The 20,548-nt window shown below is 34.4% G+C and overlaps 1 protein-coding gene across 3 annotated transcripts in view; it reads right to left on the reverse strand.

The window, feature by feature from the left end:
- The window catches only part of LOC117085819 (bifunctional heparan sulfate N-deacetylase/N-sulfotransferase 4), a 298,275-nt gene that overhangs the window by 245,463 nt on the left and 32,264 nt on the right, over positions 1 to 20,548 (reverse strand). For 2 of the 3 annotated variants that reach the window (XM_033215105.1, XM_033215106.1), the window contains exon 1: positions 13,876 to 14,853. In XM_033215105.1, the coding sequence (XP_033070996.1) occupies positions 13,876 to 14,853 (978 nt within the window). Of the gene's footprint in view, positions 1 to 13,875; positions 15,100 to 20,548 lie in introns of those variants that run through there. The other variant, XM_033215104.1, reaches the window with a different exon arrangement.

The raw sequence follows: 20,548 nt of genomic DNA on the forward strand, positions 1-20,548 counted from the left end.
ATTAATTAATCATATATTTTAGGAAGACATGGAAAGAACATCAGAATAAAATAAAAATTATAGACAGAAGGAACGCACAAAGGAAAAAGCAAACATTGAAACAGAAAGGGAAGGCAAAATAGTGAGGATTAAGAAAAGGGAAAATGAAGTGAGCTAATTTCTGTCTAATAGATCAATCAAGAGAGAAAACAAAAATGAACAACATTCAAAAAGAAAATGTGACATAGTCAACCGGTTTTAAAGTACAATAATGATCTATTATGAACAACTTAAAACTAGAATTTTTAAGCAAGGCAGTTGAGATATTTTTTGAAAATATAAACTGCAAATAACTCATGAGGACAGTAAGAGAAAGAATATACCATAAGCAAAACAACAAAGAATATACCATAAGCAAGCAAAGTAATTTTAACACACTTCAAAATTAAATTTTCAGACTCAGACCATTTTAGAAAACCTTTAAATAATAAATATGGCCAGTATTACATGAACTTCTAGAGGAAACAAAATATGCATAGAAAAAATGCCCACAAGAGATGTATGATCGTATTGATGTATTTAACTACAATAAATTAAATTGTTGTATGAATCAAATATCATCATTAAAAGATATAAAAAGACATGAAATATACCACTAGGAGAAGGTATATGCAAATGTATCAGGCATTAAAATACAGACTATATAAAGAATTTTTAAAAATTAATATAAAATATAAAAATAATTCTAAATTAAAATGAGGAAGAAGACATACAGAGTATGCAAACTGTATAAAAAATAAATAGTCATTAAGTACAAGAATAGCTATTCATCCACATAATCAGGAAAATGCAAAAATTGTAATGTTTGACAGTACCAATATTGGAGATAGTAAATACTACAAAGAAAATGAGTTTAGTGAGCTAGAGCTATAGGTATCGATGTGGGTGAACCATAGGAGTAAAAGAAAGAGAAAAAGCAATTTGAAGAAAATGTGTATGGTAGGAATATGTTTATATAAATTCAAATTTAAAACATCTAAAATACTAAGCAATTTATTGTTTAGGGATGTTTTCTTATGTGATACAAGTAAAAAGAAAGTTAAGAAAATGATACACTTGAAATTCAGGATATGTTTTGCCATTCTAGTGGTAGCAAAAAAGTGACATGATTGGAAAGGTGGTGGTATTATTCTCTATTCTAAACTAAATGGTTTGTGCCAAACTATTCTTCTTATTATCTTTTAAGTTATAGACATTGTTATATATACTCTTTAGAATGTAGGAAATATTTCAAAATTATAAAAATAAAGAAAATACATCAGAAGCCTATTTGATTTATTTTGGGGAGAAAAAGTGATGGGTAGAAGTGATCAATCCCAGCAATGCTCTAGAGCTAGGCTCAGAGTAGACATGAGTAATGATGAGTTGAATAAAAATAAAAGACAATGTCTATGGCTACATTAACAGTTTAAACTATTTTCTAAATGATAATAAAATATATTCTAGCTCGCTCAGGATTATGTAAACTAGTTGCCATTTTCCATGATAATTTAATTTATTGCAGGGCACCATGTGTATTTCTATAAGGAGCATGAAAATAGCAAATTTTTGGTTTTTCTTTTTCTCTTTGGTCATTTTTTAGATATGAAACCATTTTGTGTATCTTTTGCTGGTTATCATTATAGGAACACAGTGGCTTTAACTGAGGAGGTTCATTACAATCTGAGCCAATTAATTGTCTAATTAATTACAATTTATCTCGCCACAGAGATGACAAAGTATAGAAAACCAATCAGAAAATACCCCAGTGGACTTCCCCCAGGGCTTCTAAAGCATTACCATGAGACTTAAGGACTCTTATAAAAGACTGCTTTTTTACCTTTCTCAGACTTTGTTACCTTCTTACCAAAATACTTCTCAATACTTTCTTTTACCAAAATACTTCTTAATACTTTCTTTTCCTCATGTAGACAATTGCTACAACTTGACTAGTGAAATGGAACTCATGGACTTTAATTGTCTTCTTCCCTGGTGTTTCAAGAAATTGCTCTCAGCTCCATAATTATCTAATACTGTAAAGTAACCAAAGTCAGTGCTTATATTAGTATTAGACCATTACTATGTAGCTTGTTTTGAGTACTAATAAATTTAGGTAATGTCCAATTTTTAAATTAAAATTTAATTTGCATTAAAAACAGTAAAAATATTCTGAGCAGAAACTCTTCACATGGTCAGAGGCCTTGTTTGAAATGCATATTTTTAAAAATTAATAGCTGGTTGACACACAGGAAAGTGATATACATGAAAGCATGCCTAAAAACCACTTATTTCTAACAAAAAAATAGACATATTTGCAACTCTGTCATCAAGAAAATGAACACATTAAACCAAATAAAATTATTTCAATTGATCATAATTTCTAGGCAGAACAACTGAAAGTAAAGATTTAAGTTCCTTGTTGTCTTGACACTTAACCCCTATACAACACTCTAAGTTTAGGAATATTTGTGACACAGTGTCGGTTGGTACATCTCACATTGATGGTAGGAGGGGCTCATGTTGAAATTCTTATTCATCAAGGAGTCATAAATAGGAAGGAAAAAAAGAGTTCAAAATTCCAAATTCCAGACAAATATTGTAATTTCCCTGTTTCATAAACATTGTTCTCTTTTGAGTCAGGCATTCCTTTAATTTTCTTTCTTTGAGGACTTCTTGTACCTACTGAGCATTCATGCTTTCTTCCTTATAACCAATGAAAGGCATACAAGAGCCTCCTATCTCAGTGCATGAGGCATTTTTCCTCTATATGAAACTAACTTATCATTGGCTTATCACTGAATATTGCAAATACTTTATTCAATCTGTTTTTCTTCTTCTTTGATTTATTTCTATGTAATGATTACCATTACAATTGCAAGACTTAAGTGTGACGATTTCTAAGTATACACTAACAACCCGACGGGCCAGAAAATCTACATTTATTATTTCAGAGGTCAAATGTGGATGCCCATGGTAAATCATTAGACCTTAGCCCATTAAAATTATGAGACCATAAATCAAACTCCTCATCCTTCCAGCACCCTTAACTCTGTCTGATTCCATATATTCTGATGAACACATCCAGGCTAAAAACAGCAGTGATGACACTGCATTTCCAGTTTTCTTTTTGCTCCATTGGGTCCATATTCAAGTTCTGTCAATTCTACTTCTGCATGGACTTTCCTGATCTTCCCTTTCCATCCAGTTTGCCACCAAGATAAGCTGAGTCTATCTTACAGACCGAACTCTGTCTTAGCTACTTTACGCTCCTTCTCTCTTTAATGCTCACCAAAATATTCTGAATTAGGTTGCTTTGCACTGGTGTTACAGATATATGGTTTGAGGGTTGACGATATTAGGTTAAGGTAAACTAACAGGTGCGGAAGTTAAGATTCAAACCCAAGCCAAGCCATTGTCTTTTAAAAGAGAGTTTAAACATTCAAGACAGATAGTTCTGGGTTTGTCCCTTGTTCTGCCACTGAAGCCATATATTAGACAACTATCTTAATATTGCTAAGCCTCATTTTATTCATTCAAAGTGTATAAAACATTACTTCTTAATATTGTTGTGTGCTTGTAAATGATCAGCACCTTTTTAGCATATATTAATATACTCAATAAATACCTTATTTTAAGTTACAATCATTAGTATGATTGTATTATTGTAATAGATTCTTTAATTGGTCTCCTCAAAACTTCTCCCTGGCTCAAACAATATATTTTCCTTTAATTCCAACTCTGATCATGTTATTTTCTAGCTTAAAAATCCTGAGTGACTCCAGTGGTATCCTATTTTCAACAGAATGAAGGCTAATGTTGTATGACAGGATAGGGGCTTTATAGTCTGGCCACAAACAGAACCTATATTTAGTCTCACTATTTCTCATTTACCTTATAATTCAATTAACACAGGCAACTTATTATTCTCAAAAAGGTCCTGATATTTTCAGCCAAGTCTGAGCTTAGGCTGATCCACCGGCCTAGAATACACTGCCCAGCTATCGTTGCTACAATTCTGTCCAGTGATCACAGAGGACTCAAATGCCACATCCTCCATTAAATATTCCTAGTTCCTAGAGGAAGAATTACTGTCACCTGTCTTTGTTCCCATTGTGTGCAATAATGTTGGCATGGTATACATTGCATATTGCATTCTGCCTTGTAATGCAGATAATTGTGAATATGTCCTGTCTATACTACTGAAATCAGGAACTGAATACATATTTGTGTGAACTCTCTAATAAAGACTGATATACAAAGGAAAAGATTTTGCTAGTAAGCATTTTCTCAATTTTTTAATTCTTATTTTAAAATGTATTTTTATACAATTTTGGCAATTTTTTAAGTGTAGAATAACCCTATTTGCTTCCATAAACGAACCTTTTTAAAACAGATGATTTTTCCTTCCATTGATAAAGTGAAATGTGTGGTGCTACTTGAAAGAATTCAGAAGAAATGAAAACCTAGATTACTCACACTGAGATTTTCAATAAAAGAAGAAAAATTATGATTAAATATATCCTGTGCAGTAACTGTCCTCTTGAAAGTAAATCTGAGGTTGTCCGAGGTCACTACTGACTGCCAAAATACATGATAATAGATCTTCTCTTTTCAAACAAGTCAAATTCTACTTACTAAAACAATTTAATTGACACAGTGATACTCCTTGTTTACATGGAATATAAACCATTCTTATTATAAGCCCTTGATACTGCCTGCTTTTCTCCTTGATCAATTGAGGACTTTCAAATAGTACATCTAATTCGCACAGCTGGACACCTAAGGATTTCATGCTGTTCCAAATGTAATCCCTCCCTGACAAGGAAGACCTAGGGAGTTCTGTATCAGGATATCAAGACCATCATTTCTGGGAAGTATTGCTGATGGCTCCTCTCTCCTGCACAGGCTTGCTGTGACCAAGCTCCTAACTACCACATTCTCTGTCATGTGCACTATGTCAAACTCCACATTGTGATGTAATTGTCCAATCCCATATTTCCTCCAGGAGTAAGCCACTGCTGTCTGTGCCATTTTTCTCAAGATGACTGCTGCCCACAAAACTGAACTCAGAGATTTGGTACCTTCTGTCTACTACCGAATATCTTTGATAAATGCTGATTCCCACCAGTCCAGACCACTGCCCAGCTCTTATGCTACACTTGCTGATTGTATGCTGGGTCACCCGCCTAGAAACTGCCAGTAACTTTCAATTACTGCTTGCTTCACTGCCTGGCTGGGTCATCCACCCAATTCTTGCTGCCTGGACTCTTTTGCATTGCTAAATCTATACTGGCTGATATGCATCAAATCTGGATTCCATCTACCACAAACCAGACTTTGTTTTTCATCTGTAACTCTGAAAATGATTCAAACCTCATTGAGTCTGAAGTATGAAATATTCTAAAAACAGATTTTTTACTAGTTTACCAAATACAGCAAAACTTATTTATAATCATAAAATATAGAAAACTAATGCTTTCATTTACTAATGTAGCCCCTCATCTTCTGTGCTAATGTTCATAGGATAAACAATGTCTTGTTTTCTAAAGGCACAAACTTAGTAATCTTGAGGGTTTTTTTTCTCTCTCATCCAACCCTTATTCAAATTAGGAATCAAATTTTTAAATTTTGTTTTATACTAGGTTTCTTCTTTGCTGTTCATAGCAACCTGTGTCCTGTTTAATGACATTATAATTCTTGAACATATTTTGACTGGAATGTTTTTTCAGATATTTACATTACTAATAGAAGAGTCCTTCTTAAATATAGTAACCTTATCATTTTCTTGTTTAAAAAAGAGAAGATTTCAAATGGCTGTTGGAACTAAAACTTATTTGTCTGTATTTTCAACACCCTCTATTAACTGTTTTTTATATTTGTTAACTTATCATCTTTGTTTTCATCATCAAATTTGTACAATTTATTGCTTTTTCACTTTATAGTTTTGAGCATATGGTTTTCAACTCATAAAATGTATAGTAAAATAAAGGCATGAAAACATTACTGTTAAGAGATCATAAATTACTTGTATCTAGATCAAGCCTTAATAGCAGCCTAGGTTCAGATCCATTGAAAACACTACATAGGAAGGAAAATCAAACCAATTAGCCTGCTAGCTACTTATTTAGGACTCCAGGTTTATAATATAGATTTTGTTTTCCACTTTTGTTGTATATGCAAAATATAAAATCACTTGCTTCAAGATAAAGTTCAAAACTATCCTCAAATTATTCTTTCTTTAGAAAGTAAATCAGTTCTGGCCGGGCACTGTGGCTCACACCTGTAATCCCAGCACTTTGGGAGGCCAAGGCGGATGGATTACAAACAAGATCAGGAGATCAAGACCATCCTGGCTAACATGGTGAAACCTCGTCTCCAAAAATAAAAAATAAAATAAATAAAATAAATTTTAAAATACAAAAAAATTAGCCGAGCGTGGTGGTGGTTGTCTGTAGTCCCAGCTACTCGGAAGGCTGAGGCAGGAGAATGACGTGAACCTGGAGGTGGAGCTTTCAGTGAACCGAGATTGTGCCACTGCACTCCAGCCTGGGCATCAGAGCGAGGCTCCATCCCAAACAAAGAAGAAGAAAAAAAAAAGTAAATCAGTTCTGTGACTAAATGGTTCTGCTCTCACCAAACAGTTAAAAAACAATATTATAACTGTCAATTAAATATTTTTTAATCATTTGTAAGGTTGCTTATTACATTCTTTGGGGCATAACTAGATGTGTGAGCAAAACTGTTACCTCTTAATTTTGGAGTTGACTTATATACATAAAGATGCTAAGTGAGAATTAAGGTCATAATTATGCAGGGACTCAAGTTAAAAAGAAATAATGGGCTGCTGGAGTCATTAGGGGATGTGTCACATTCTTATAAAAAGTAGAACTTAAAATATGGGTAGATTTAGGAAAAGTGGTTTAGTAAAGGCACAGAAACTGAGAAAAATAGGTCGTGGTAGACATGAGATAGTCATAGTTGAAAACTATATAGTGGGCAAGTCTAACAAAAAACAGTGTGTATCGAGAAGTGGGAAGGATAGATATTGAAATGTAAATTTGAGCTGGCTCACGAGGAACATTGAAATAAGAAATTTGGTTTTATTAGAATAAACAGACAACCTACAGAATGGGAAGAAACTTTTGCAAACTATGCATCTGGCAAAGGTCTAATATCCAGTATCTATAAGGAACTTAAGCAAGTTTACAAGAAAAAAACAAACAACCCATTATGGGCAGATGACATAAACAGACACTTTTCAAAAGTACACATACATGCAGCCAATAAGCATATGAAAAAAAGCTCAACATCACTGATCATTAGAGAAATGCAAATCAAAACCACAATGAGATACCATCTCACACAGGACGGCTCCATGCCTGTAATCTCGGTACTTTGGGAGGCTGAGGAGGGCAGATCACTTGAAGTCAGGAGTTCAAGACAGCCCAGCCAATATGGTGAAACCCGATCTCTACTAAAGCTGAGTATGGTGGCACATGTCTGTATTCCCAGCTACTCAGGAAACTGTGGCAAGAGAATTGTTTGAACCCCGGAGGTGGAGGTTGCAGTGAGTCGAGATCTTGCCACTACACTCCAGCCTGGGTGACAGAATGAGACTCTATCTCTAAATAAACAAATAAATAAAAATAAAAGTCAAAAAATAACAGATGCAGGAGAGGTTGTGGAGAAAAAGGAATGCTTATATACTATTGGTTGGAATGTAAATTAGTTCAACCACTGGGGAAGACAGTGTGGCAATTCCTCGAGGACCTAAAAACAGAACTGCCATTCGACCCAGAAATCTCATTACTATATATATATATACACACACACACATACACCCAAAGGAATGTACATCATTTTATTACGAAGACACATACATGAATACAATCATTGCAGCACTCTTCAAAATAGCAAAGATATGGAATTGACCTAAATGTCTATTAATGGTAGACTGGATATAGAAAATATAGTACATATACACCTTGGAATACTATGCAGCCATGAACAAGAATGAGATCATATCCTTTGCAGGAACATGGATGTAGCTGGAAACAGATATGGAAACTAATATGGAAACAGAAAACCAAAAAACACATGTTCTCACTTATAAGTGGGAACTAAAAGATGAGAACACAAGTGACTCCCCATAGAGGGGCCTACTGGAGGGTGGAGAGTGGGAAGAGGGTGATGGCTTTAAGGGCCACAGTTATATTAACAGTTATATTAGCAGATCAAAACATGACCATATATCTGACTTAATTGATAGATAATATTTCACCATCTTTAAAAATATAATTAGTTTCTAGGAACTTATATACATGAGTAATCTTTCTCATATATCTTTAATTTTTAGGTATACAATGAAATTTTATTAATACACAAATGATAGCTACTGAAACTGAATTTAATTTTGATTGCCTTATAAAAGGACACTGATTTTTATCTCAGTAGCATTAGTTGGAGAAGAGAATGATCAAATGAAATAAGGCATGAATAATTCTACAAAAAAAAAGATATACAGAAGATAGCTTAGGCCAATTATAACTAAGTGTTAGAAATAATGAGCACTTAACTTCAGTCAAAAAACTCATATTCTGGCCGGGCACAGTGGCTCATGCCTGTAATCCCAGCACTTTGGGAGACTGAGATGGGTGAATCACTTGAGGTCAGAAGTTTAAGACCAGCCTGGCCAACATGGTGAAACCTCGTCTCTACTAAAAATACAAAAATTAACCAGGTGTGGTGGTGTGCATCTGTAGTCCCAGCTACTTGGGAGGCTGAGGCAGGAGAATCGCTTGAACCCAGGAGGTGGAGGTTGCAGTGAGCTGAGATTGTGCCACTACATTCCAGCCTGGGCAATAAATAGAGTGAGACTCCGTTTCAAAATGAATAATAATAAAAATAAAATAAAAACTAGTATTATTTTCAATGTATTAAAATTCTTTGCCTTAAAAGTACTTACTCTTTAACAGTATGATTCAGAATCTCTATCTCAAAAGAGAAAATTGGGCTCAGATGAAAATATGCCTTCACAAACACACACACACACTCACACAGAGACACACACTCGCACACACACACACACACACACATTGATAGAGTGAGGTGGTGCTGAGGATAAGGCTATGTCTGAATTTGTTGTTAATGCTCTTGCTATTCCAGTCTAATTGTGGGAGTGGCTAAATAAGAGTCCAATTAACCAAGATTTTTTATCCATAACACTCCTGCTTTCCTTAATTTGTTTTATTGAGGAACAGAATACCTCTTTCATACCTTGAAATAGGGATGACATTTGAATTTCAAATTCAAATAGGTATTTCATACAGATTGAAATATGTATGAAATACCTATTAAAATACCAATTGAATACCTCTTTTATACTATTTTGGAGTAATATAGAAAATTGTCAGTAACTATGCAACACCATTGTTCTAGAATTGGGGTAGAGTTTGAAGGAGAATGAAATTCTCTTTGTGCACTAGTGTATTACTGTTGTACTAACAGAAAAAGAAAAAAAAAAACCATGAGAATGAAGAATATGAGACTATCAAAACTTTTTGACACAAAATTGAAATTATTTCCGACAAAATTGTATTTATCCAAAAAATAAAGTCAAAAAGCAAAAACTGTGACTAGAACATTTTTTCTTTGGACATATAAGTAACCTAGTATGTAAAGAGTTTTCAATTCTCAATTCCAATCAAATTTCTCATATTTATTCACTAATAGGTCTGAGGGAAATATTCAAATTATAGAAGTTTAAGAAAAACACAGATAAAAATCCAGAAAGCTTATTTAATAAAATAATAGAAGAAAACTGCTCAAACCTAAGGAGAAATACAAATATTCAGGCAGAGGAAGGCCAAACAAGACTACACCAAGACATGTTATAGTCAAACAGTCAACAATCAAAGACAAAGGATCTTGAAAGCAGCAAGAGAAAAGCATACAAAATATGCTTAAAGGACTTGAAGAAGGCACGAATAAATGGAAAGCTTATCCCCACTGGTGAGGTAGAAAAATTATTATTGTTGAATGTCTATGATATCCAAAATGATCTACAGATTCAAAACAATTCCTATCAAAATTCCAAGGACATTTTTCACAAAAATAGAAAAAAAATTTAAAAGATATTAAAATGTATATGAAACTACAAAAGATCTGAATAACCAAAGCAATCTTGAGGAAAACAAATATACTTCAATATATACTACAAAGCTATAGTAATCACAACAGCATGATACTAGCATAAAAACAGACACACAGTCCAATGGAATAAAAAGGTGAGCACAGAAATAAATTCTTGCATTTACAGTCAATAGATTTTCAGCAAAGTTTCTAAGAACAGATAATAGGGAAAGGGCAGTCTCTTCAATAAATAGTGTTAAGAAAACCGGATATCTATATACAGAAGAATGAAATTAGAGCTTCATCTCACACTATATTCAAAAATCAACTTAAAATAGATGAAAGACTTAATTGTAGGACCTAAATCCATAAAATGACTAAAAGAAACCATAGAGGAAACCTCTATGACATTGGTCTGGGCAAGATTTTTTTAGATATGACCCCAAAAGCACAAACAACAAAAGTAAAAATAAAGAAATGGAATTACATCAAACAAAAAAGCTTCTATACAGCAATGGAAGCAACAGAGTGAAGAGACAACATAGGAAATGGGAGAAAAAATTGCAAACTATACATCTGATAAGAGGTAATAGCTAAAGAACATATCAAATTCAAGTAACTCAATAGTAAGAAAACAAATAACTCACCTAAAAAATGAGCAAAAGGCCTGAATAAACATTTATCAAAAGAAAACATAAATGACCAATAGGCTTATAAAAATACTCAACATCGCTAATCATCAGGGAAATGCATGTCAAAACCATAATGAGATATCACGTCATACCTGTTGGAATGGCTGTTATGAAAAGGACAAATAGTAACAAGTGTTGGCAGGGATGTGGAGAAGGGGGAACCCTCATATACACAGGTGGAAATATAATTAGTATAGCCACTATGGAAAACAACATGCAGATTCTTCAAAAAATTAAAAATGGAACTACCATAAGATCTAGCAATTCTACTACTGAGTATATATCCAAAGGAAATGAATTCAACTTATCAAGGAGATATCTGTACTTCCTTGCCCATTTAAGCATTATTTACAATATTTACTATATAGAATCAGCCTGCGTGTCTATCAGTGGATACATGAGTAAAGAAAATGGGATACATACACACAATGAAATATTATCAGACTTTAAAAAGAAGAAAATCCTGTAATTTGTGACAACATGGATGACCTAGAGGACATTATGTTAATTGAAATAAGCAAGGCAGAGCAAAATAAATACATAATCTCACCTTTTTATGGAGTCTAAAAAAATTAAACTCAAAGAAGCAGAGAGTAAAATGGTAGTTCCCAGAGGTTGAGAGTGAGGAAGTTGGAGAGATTTTGGCTAAAATACACAAAATTTCATGTTGATTGGAAGAATAAGTTGAAGAAACCTATAGTAGGTTCTAGTAGTAACAATGTATCATATTCTTGAAAATTACTAAAAGAGTAGATTTTAAGTGTTTTCACCAAAAAATGATAAGTATCTGGGATAATTAATTCCTATGTCATTTTGCTGTATTTCATGATTTACACATATTTCAAAACATCATGTTGTACATGAAAAATATATATTGTTTTTGCCAATAAAAAAGTAAAAATAAAAATAATTCTGAGGGAGAACCAGAAATAACAACAAAAGAGGCAGTAAAGAGTATTTTCTTCAAAAACACAGTTCAGTTAATATGTGTACATCAATAAATATTATACATTACTTCATATATAGGATATAATTCTATCCATAGGAACACACACTAATAAATATATACACACACACATAGCCTTTCTGATTCTCTCTCCATATGTGACACCGCTCAAGCCTTTGTTAAATTTCAATATTATTTTATTGTTTGGGGTTATGTCAGTTGAGATAGCCATCAGCAACTTTTGAATATTATTTTGAGCAGCAGTGAGTAACAATTTGTTTTTCTATCTGAGAAAAAAGTGAAATAGTTGAATTTGAGCTAGTTAAATTCATTTAGACTTACAAAGAACTTTTTAATTCATATTGTTCTTTAGCCTGAAACTTGGAAATGCTATATTTTTAGGGTGTGAAGAAAGGAACCAACCACTCAGAGAACCTTTTGAAGTAACTGGCCTCTTGTTAAGCCTATGATTTCAAAATTAAAAGAAAACTATCATTTATACTAATTAAAGAGAATAACACATACTCAAAATGTAAAAGAAAAATGAGAAAAATCTGGATGGAACTCAATTGTCGTCACTTTATCTTTTCTTAACAGTCTCGAAATAAAATATTTGGGTCACAGTCAAGCAGCGCTTCATAGGAACTTATGAAAAACAGAGTTCATTGGTTCACATAAACTTTGAAGGTTTTTAAAAAGTTAACTTATTCTACTACTTTCAATCATTTTGCTTTACAGTGGCCATCAGGTCTTATGATGAAAAAAATGTCCTGTTATTTTGAAGAAGTATCCAAATTTTATCTTTGAAAGATAAACACTTTAACAGAAGATCCCAAAAAGTCAATAACACCTTAATTTTTGTTTATGTGTTTTGCTAAAATTATTTACACACAAAATAAATTTAGCTATACATAGGATGAGATAGTCACAAGTAAAAGATCAGGTGAGAGACTGCATCAAGATTGTTTAAAAGATGATTATCTTCAGAATTGTGCACCTAATCTTGTGTAGCATAGTGGATTTATTTTTATTTAGTAGCAATCCCAGGCTGAATCTGTTATTCAGTCTCAATTGATCAAAACCTAGAAGTGCTATCAGTAACATTGCTGTGTTTTCCCAAAAAATGCAATAAATAAATAATATAGGTATAATAATGAAAACTACCTGAGGCCAACCCAATGCCACATTCCCTATAAAATGATTTGTTTTTGCTAATATCTGTATTTTCAGATATCTGAACATTTCATATGAGCAAATATTACGCTTGGTTGAGATTGTAGAAAGGTCTTGTGCTATTTCTCCATTATTCTATTTACACCACAATTTTCAAACCCAAGTTTGGCAGGATTTGGCAGGGTAAATAATCCAGAAATAGAGTTACATGGCTATCTTAGTCTCACTGTTACAAACTGCAGCATGCGCTACAATAAGGGAGGCTGTTATAAGTGGTTCTAAGTGGGATGGGAAAGACTTAAGAAGAGGCAAGGAGGCCAGGCACAGTGGCTCATGCCTGTAATTACAGCACTTTGGGAGGTTGAGGCAGGTGGATCACAAGGTCAGGAGTTTAAGACCAGCCTGGCCAAGGTGGTGAAACCCCATCTCTACTTAAAATGCAAAAATTAGCCAGACCTGTGGCAGGCACCTGTAATCCCAGCTACTCAGGAGGCTGAGGCAGAGAATTGCTAGAACCCAGGAGGTGGAGGTTGCAGCGAACCAAGATCACACCACTGTACTCCAGCCTAGATGACAGAGCAAGACTCTGTTCTAAAAAAAAAACAAAAAAAAAAAAAAAAAAGAAAGAAAGAAAGAAAAAGAAAAGAAGAAAGAAAGAAAAACGAGACAATGAGATTAATTTCACTAACTCTTTGGGGTATTTTAGCTCTATCTCATTCTGAAGCTTCTAGTGTGTGTTGTATGTGTGTGTAAAGAATGGTTAAGTCTTGGTTCAAGATTTTTCTAAATGGCTATTTTATTTCAACTCTACTGCATCTTAAAACTTTAGTGATTAGTAATCTATCATATTTGGAATATTTTACCAGTACCACATTGTGAAACACAAATTTTGATGTTATTTATACATATGCTTACCTTCACATCTTTGACATTCATCCTTGTTCCCTCTTTCCCAACAAATATATCATCAATGTCCACAAGGATGTACCTGTCCAAGGACAATGTCAGCCTCTTCCCTGACAAGAAGGATATGGCATCTATGAAGATGAGCTTGTGCAGCCAAAAGTTCAAGTTGTTGCCAAAAAGTACTCGCTGAATTCCATCATGAAGCCCCAGATCCTGAATCACCGTTGCAAAGAGTTTTTTGCTAGACAAGGATGAAAGGGATTTTTCTGTCTGTAATTCAGTTAAAAGTACAGGCTGATAGGTTGAATGATTATATTGGAAAATAGTCCAGTCTTCCCCAGGAAGAGGGCCTTTCTCAACCTTGGGGGCTTTGGTAATATGCAGCAAAGGAGATTGAGGGTTAACAAAACAGTCCTTTAGAGCTAGATTATTGAAAAGGTTTAATGGAAAGCCTTTTAATTGTGTACTTGGTAAGCTGTTTTCATTGGCTTTATGAAAACCGATTATACTAACACTGTATTCCACACAGTATTTTTCTAAAAGCTCTCGATTCCATGAGTCCATGCTGACATACTTCAGAATATTTTCATAAATAACTAAAGTATATTTCCCTTTGCCATTATCTGTAAGAGGAGGTATATCTCCCTTTCCAGGGGCAATGACCATGTGGTACTGAAATCGGCTGGACTCCAAAATAGCTATGATATCTTGACCGAGTTGAGAGTATTGGCTCTCCACAAAGAGAAGGACAGTAGGGTCAGTTTTGGATGTATCAATAGGTTTAACTGTTTTCAGCTCCATTGACCGATATGGTAGAATTTTGATGTCAGCGCATTCTGCTTCTGCAGTGGTTTCAATAACTGTCATTTCCTGTTTGTAGCCAGAGTAGAGAAAATAGGCAGAAATGACAATGCTCACCAAGCAAAAGGTAGCTAAGAGAACAATCAATGTTCGAAAACTTCTCCGAAGTTTCACAACAAGATTCATTTTTTAAGATAATGTTTTGGAAGCTTTTCCCCAATTTCTTTTCCTAAAGTGCCATAGTGAATAAAGTATGAGATGCTGCAAATATGACTTCCCTAGAGTTCATGTAACCATTGCAAATCATGTAAAATGTTTGAAGGGAGCACAACTGAGTTAAAGCTGGAAGGCAATAGACGGGGAGGACATAAGTTGAGGAGATTTTGAATATGTCCAATATCAAGAATTGCTGCAGAATCCTCTAAGCATAATCTGAAAGAGAGGAGAAACGTAATAACTAAGACAAAAATAGAAATAAAAATATGTATTTGTATATAAATGCTGATGCTCAAGAAACATATAAAGCAATGATAATTTTAGTGTTTTAATATGATAAAATATTAATAACCTGATGTTTACAGTCGACTTAACTACCCAGAGTATAGTAGATTTTTTGATAACCTCCAAAACACAGAATCCAATTTTATTTTTGCCTAAACATCCATATGTATATAGGACTATGTATTGAGATCATTTTCTTTTTTTTTTTTTTTTTTTTTTTGAGACGGAGTCTCGCTCTGTTGCCCGGGCTGGAGTGCAGTGGCCGGATCTCAGCTCACTGCAAGCTCCGCCTCCCGGGTTTACGCCATTCTCCTGCCTCAGCCTCCCGAGTAGCTGGGACTACAGGCGCCCGCCACCTCGCCCGGCTAGTTTTTTGTATTTTTTAGTAGAGACGGGGTTTCACCGTGTTAGCCAGGATGGTCTCGATCTCCTGACCTCGTGATCCGCCCGTCTCGGCCTCCCAAAGTGCTGGGATTACAGGCTTGAGCCACCGCGCCCGGCGAGATCATTTTCTAACTAATCACACCAAAAAAGAAAAGAAGTAGGAAAGTAAGCCTTAACAAAGAATGTCAGTTACCACAAAACTGTTCTACAAAACTGATAACCATTATATACATATAAAATTAGGAAATCAGGAATCAGGGACTTAGAGCAATTAAACATGCTCTTGGGTATCTGCTTGAGTCTCTGGAATTCCCAGCTGACTGAATAAATCTGTCTCAAGTTTAGAGCAGTTACAAGTTTTTCTCTTTAATAATATATCCTTTATCCGGACTGACAGGCAGCCACTTGACCCTCTTCAGCATTACAGCCCAGATACATAGGATTGCTCTTCTTCATGCAGAAGCAGGCATTCTCAGATCTCGCTAATGAAACAGAGGACAGAAAGCTTAGGGGAAAAGAACATTGGCATGTTAGTCTCAAAGCATATTTCCTAATTTTGCCTGCTCCTGTAATAAGAATTAAAACTCTTACCCATTGTCAATTTTTATCCAAGAATCAGATATTCTATTTCTCTATCACTTCCTTTAGTTCAAAAAAAAAAAAAATGAATGTAGAATGCATTTGTATTACTTTGTTCTTGCATTGCTCTAAAGAAACACCTGAGACTGGAAAATTTATAAAGAAAAAATGTTTAATTGGCTCATGGTTCTGCAGGCTGTACAGGTAGCATAGCAGCTTCTGCTTGAAGCTTCCAATCATAGTAGAAGGCAAGAGGGAGCCAGGTGTCTCACATAGTGGAAGCAGGAGCAAAAGAGACAGTGTGGGCTCAGAAGACAGGAAGATGAGGATATGTTTGGAACTTTGTAGAGACTGGTTTTAAATGGTAGTGAGGAAAATGTTGATAGTGATATGGACAGCGAAATACAAGCTGAGGAGGTCTCAGATGGAAATGAGGAACTTATTGGGGGCTAGAGAAAATGTCATTTTTTGTTATGCCTTAGCAAACGATTACACTACATTGTGTCCCTGCCCTGTGGATCTGTGGAACTTGAACTTGAATGTGGTGATTTAGGGTATCTGGTGGAAGAAATTTCTAGCAGCAAAGCATTTAAGAAGTAGTGGGTGGATCACAAGGTCAGGAGTTCAAGATCAGCCTGGCTGGGATGGTGAAACCCTGTCTGTACTAAAAATACAAAAAACAATTAGCTAGATGTGGTGGTGGGTGCCTGTAATCCCAACTACTTGGGAGGCTGAGACAGAGACTTGCTTGAACCCAGGAGGTAGAAGATGCAGTGAGCTGAGATTGTGCCACTGCACTCCAGCCTGGGTGACAGAGCAAAACTCCATCCCCTCCACCACCACCCCACCCCCCAAAAAGTGACGTAGCTGCTTCTAACAATCTATACTGGGATACACAAGCAAAGAAATGACCTACAGTCAGAACTGATATTTAAAGGAGAAGCAGAACTGTGAGGCAATTAAAACTATTCTTTATAAATTACCCATTTGCAGCTATATAGCCATTTGAGAATGAACTAACACAGCATTAAAAAAAATTTCCCGTGGCCAGGTGCAGTGGCTCACTCCTGTAATCCCGCTACTTTGGGAGGCCAAGGTGGGTGGATTACAAGGTCAAGAGATCCGTACCATCCTGGCCAACATGGTGAAACTCCGTCTCTACTAAAAAAGTACAAAAATTAGCTGGGCTTGGTGGCGCACACCTGTAGTGTCAGCTACTTGAGAGGCCAAGACAGGAGAAATGCTTGAACCCAGGAGGGGGAGGTTGCAGTGAGCTGAGATCACACAACTCACAACTGCATGCCAGCCTGGCCAGTCTGGGCAACGAGAGTGAAACTCTGTCTCAAAAAAAAAAAAAAAAGTCCCAAACTGCTTCATCACAAATGGACATAATTTTCCATTATTATTAGATGTTTTTCTTTGTATAGATGATTCTGACTTTTATGAATTACTTTCTATACAAGCTTACTTCATTTGTCTCTAAACTGTCAGAGTACTTAAATAATTTTCAATTTCCCAGTTTGCCAAACTTTCCCTAGGATAACTATTTTGGGTGAAAATAGTTCATGTTATCAATGTGTGATATATATATTTATGATATGTATTATATAAGACATATTATATCAGACATAATTAAATTAGCATGTTTTTTAATGAGTGTTATGTTCTATCACATTGTGGATATTTTATGAATTTTTTTTTTAATCCGGGGATCTGAGTGATTAATGGTTATTAACGACTGAAAAGTTTTTAGATTAAATAATTAAACATTATAATATTATATCACTACTTTTCATTTTGTATTTCTATGTTCTAAAATAATTAACCTCATTAGTATTTTAAATTTTAAAAATCTACATGATGTTGAAATGGTTGTTTTCGTCAGAATATAACTTTTAAACTTTTTCAAAAAATTAAAAATTTACATCAAATATTTTAAATATTTTAACAGTTTAGATTCCAAATGTATAAATGTACCTTAGCTTTTCACTGTGAAACATATTGTACCAGTTTGCAAAGTCTCCACAGTGACTTCACATTGACTTTAAAAACAAATGAATCCCACCTGTTGGGGAATTACTAATACTCTATTTGCAAATTTTATTTGTTTTATTTATTTATTTACTTGAGATAGAATCTTGATCTGTCACCCAGACTGGAGTGCAGTGGCCTGATCTCGGCTCACTGCAGCCTCCGCTTCCCAAGTTCAAGTGATTCTCCTGCCTCAGCCTCCCTAGAAGCTGGGATTACAGGCACACACGTTCAAGTCCTGCTAATTTTTGTATTTTTAGTAGAGACGGGGTTTCACCATGTTGGCCAGGCTGATCTCAAACGCCTGACCTCAGATGATCCGCCCGCCTCAGCCTCCCAAAATGCTGGAATTACAGGTGTGAGCGACTACACCCAGCCAAATGAAATTCTTTAATATAATTATCTGCTTTCCAAAAGTCTTTGTTTCAAAACTCAGCTCCCTTTAACAAAATTGGATTGCATTTTACTAAAAGGAAATGGAATACAGAAATAAAAAGACTTTGGTTTGGTATGAAATATATAAAGCAATTATACTATATCCTCTACTTTTATATATGCTTGAAAATTTTCATATATCATTTTTTAAAATAAAAACTCAATTAAAAGATATATATGTGTGTATATATATAGTGTGTAGTGTGTGTGAGTGTGTAATACTAATGAAATTGAAAGATATTTGGAACTTGTCAAAGGAGATGATTAATCTTATATCAATTCTTAGATATATCCAAGCTCACATCTTTAATTTAAAAATCTATTTAAACAAACATAAAATCAGACCCACCCCATCCACACCACTTCCCTAAATAACCTGATAAGAGCAGATATCTACTTACATGCTTTGGAGGATTGCTTAATATTTTAGGAATAAATTTAACCAGGAGATTCGGAGAGAAATTAAATGGATGACAAGTTAACACTTTGTTAAATCTTTACTTCTTCTCACATTAAAAATGTGATTTTTATTTTTGAATACACAAAGGAGAATATGTCAGTTTTGCATATTTAGAGTATCTCCTCCTAATGCAATAGTGAAAAATAAATTAAAAAAAAAAACATATGGGGAAAGAATCTGCCAACCCAAAGAATAAATAAAATTTAAATGTGACATTTATTTAACAGTAATATGTTCAGAGTTAGAAGAATGATAGATAGATATTACCACATGTGTTTTCACTGTAGATGTTTTAACTAAAGGAGTTATCCTTCCCATTCAATTCTCCCAGTTCTCCTTCCCTAGCAAAACTGGCCAGTGGAGATGAGGAAGCCTGGACCATAAAACATAATAGACCATAAATGTTTCCTTATGTCTCACACCTGAAGTGAGAAATGGTATTATTACATTGTTTGGGATGCCAAAGAAGTGTAGTCTGTGATTAGCTTGAATCTCTAACCTATTGTATGACCCTTAAACGGTGGGGGAAAAGGCATGCAGGAGTATAGATACGGAGAGCAACCAACGTAAGAATCTTGTGTTGTTACCGTAAGTCAAATAAGACAATTGAGATTATTTTTCAAAAGGCACGTGTTAAATGAGTCATACAAAATTTAAAACATTACTTCAGGATAATAACGAAGACATTGAACTGCTGCTATAATGGTATAAAAAATATGTGGCATTTGTTTTTAAGTAGTCTAAGGTGATATACCAAAATTTTTATTTTACCTTAATTAGTATCTTCTTCAGGAAGACCCTGGGACAAGTTAGCAACAAATAGAAACATTTGAGAGCTTTCCTTTCCCACTTGCCTCTTATATGGTGATGTTGACCTATCATTATAGAAAGAACAGACAAATATGTGGATTACTGAGTAAATTGCATCTGTGGAAAAACTATTTTATTAACCACCAAAGTAAGTAAGTTAAACAGGCTTTGGTCCCAATTCTTCTAAATCTGACTTTCCATGTTCTAATAAATCTATTGTTAAAAATTTATAAAGAGAGATCTACTCATTATTTGTCATGACAACCTGTCACAAAATGTGGACTTCATGACCCCTGCACAGGCTTTGATGAGTAAAAAAGGGAGGCCTTTTTAGGTGTTGCCTTTCTTGTTCTCACTTTTGTTTTCTTATTTTTACTTTCTATCCTTCCAAATGTGGCTTATCACCTAGTTAGTAGTGGAATAAATACCTCCTAGAATCGTTTACTTTCTTTCAAGATTAGAAAATATTATACGATGATATTAACATTATTGTTTTATATATCTGTTATAAGATTGCCTTTTGACATTTTCAAAATGTGTTTAGAGAGTCTCTAAAATACAGTTTGCAAAGTTCATTTGCCACATAATAATGGTAAATTTCTAGTAATCTCTGGTAGCAGCAGAGAAGGGAGTTAGTAAACAAAACAATTATAGGTACTACTGTAGTCATTGCTACTTTTT

This window comes from Trachypithecus francoisi, unplaced genomic scaffold (assembly GCF_009764315.1).
Source record: "Trachypithecus francoisi isolate TF-2019V2 unplaced genomic scaffold, Tfra_2.0 Lachesis_group1, whole genome shotgun sequence".
NCBI lineage: Eukaryota > Metazoa > Chordata > Mammalia > Primates > Cercopithecidae > Trachypithecus > Trachypithecus francoisi.